Raw genomic sequence first — 1860 nt, 5'->3', positions numbered from 1 at the left:
CGGTCCTGGCACCCGATGAGAGGAGCCTTTACATCACGCGGGTGGTGCAGATCGCTGTCCTCTGTGTCCTCTCCTTGACTGTGATGTTCGGCATCTTCTTTTTGGGCTGCAACTTGCTCATCAAGTCGGAGAGCATGATTAACTTTCTGGTGAAGGACCGAAGACCTTCCAAGGATGTGGGAGCTGCAATCATGGGACTTTACTGAAGCCACCGGGCTTTTGTAGGCAAGTGAACTGTCTGGACCTGGTGCTGAGATGCACATTCCCATGTGCTTGGGGCAGCTGGCGGGGAGGGGAGTGGAAAAGGGAGTAGGGGTCTTTTAATATGTCTGTGTCCATGGGAAAGCAAACCTGTGCTTCCTGGTCAATAAACTCTGTCGTGGTGAATGGGGAAATCTCCCCAGAGTTGTATGAAGCACAATAAATGACCAGCATCGTGTTGCATGCAGAAATGGCTTAAGTTTTGCATGAAACTTGCAGAAACAGTGATAATGTGTAGATCTGGACTCTTTTCTGCTGTTACCTTGGATACCGCTACCTGGGATTTAGGGCTAAAAAAAAAAACAACAAAAGGCAAAAAAAAAAAGGGGGGGGGGCAAATAACTCACTACAGAAAGAAAACAAAAAACCAAACTAAAGGGAAAGCAAAAAGCATGGCACGGACCACATCTTTGACCATGGGGCAGGGGAATGTGGGTTGTACAACAAAGTCTGCATGCTACAAAATGTGTCAGTCTGTTTGTATTTCGGACCTCAAGCATGCATCTTCTGGTAGAGTTTAGTAATGGGGAAAGCATGTTCTTCCTTATTTTTCTGAGCTATCCTGTTAAATAAACTGGTACTTTCTTCTTTCACAGTATGCTGAAGGAAGAAAAGAACCCAGATATACATACAAAAAAACCACTCCAACCCCAAAACAAAAGCATGCTTGTTTTGTACACAACAGCCTTTTTTCCAAGTGCTATATTGTTACAGTCTTTGAGGTTTTTGTAGTTTTTTGAAAACTGGTGAACATTCAGGAAAAAAAGAACCTGTTTCAAAAGAATTTTGTGTTGTCTTCATTTTCTTTCTCTGTGTGTGCGGAGTTCAGCTATTTCATTCCTAGTTCCAGACACAATCATCTCACTTTCCACTTGAACTCTAATTAGAGATATTTCTTTAAAGCAGAAACTATCATACATTTTTCACAGGTAAGTATTGGTTACCATGAGCAAATAATTCATCAGGAACTGTGTATTTTAGGCTTGTGTTAAATACCTGCACAGTACTGAAGCAGAGATTCATAAAGATGCACTGAGTGCCTCTTGCAAAGCAAGATTTCAGCCTTCAAGTTAAAATCTCCAGCTCCTCTGATCCTGATGAGCTGTCAAAAGTAAATTATGTGAGAGAAGGAGGACTCCTGACCTTTGTTTTGTGATGGAATTACAGCTCTGCCGGTGGGTGTGAGATGGAAATAATTTGAGTTTTGTTGCGCCAACAATATTCCTGATGGGTCCACTTCTGTAGTGGGAAAGCAATCCTGGATACTGGAGGAGCTGATGATCTGATCTACGTGGATGTAAATCCAGAGGAACAGCTCTCTGCCTTTCCCAGAAGGAGGAACGAGATTAGAGTACGTTTTGTAATTCATCAGTATTTGCTGAGCACCTTCTTCAAGGTTCCCCCAGGGGACTGGTGGACTAAACTCGATGCAGAGCAGGACTAGTGCAGCGCTTTCACTGGTTTCTCCCACTAACCTGTTGTCTGTAACGCCTTAAAAGCACAAAGACAACGTGGCAGCAGGAGCAGAATTTGGGATTCAAAGCTCTGAAATGTCCCATTGGTGCCAGTGAAACAGCTGAACGGGCAGGGCTCTGATTT

The 1860-nt window shown here is 43.6% G+C and overlaps 1 protein-coding gene across 1 annotated transcript in view; it reads left to right on the top strand.

Annotated features, from left to right (window-relative positions):
* The window catches only part of LOC104159568 (reprimo-like protein), a 694-nt gene extending 114 nt beyond the window's left edge, over window positions 1-580 (top strand). The window contains 1 exon segment of the mRNA XM_009697508.1: window positions 1-580. This exon segment is cut by the window's left edge and continues 12 nt beyond it. Within this exon segment, the coding sequence (XP_009695810.1) occupies window positions 1-206 (206 nt within the window). The 3' untranslated portion in view covers window positions 207-580.
* Window positions 581-1860: the final 1280 nt, after the last annotated feature.

Source organism: Cariama cristata, unplaced genomic scaffold, assembly GCF_000690535.1.
Source record: "Cariama cristata isolate BGI_N322 unplaced genomic scaffold, ASM69053v1 scaffold21173, whole genome shotgun sequence".
Classification (NCBI taxonomy): Eukaryota; Metazoa; Chordata; class Aves; order Cariamiformes; family Cariamidae; genus Cariama; species Cariama cristata.
This window is presented reverse-complemented; position numbering and strand designations above follow the sequence as displayed.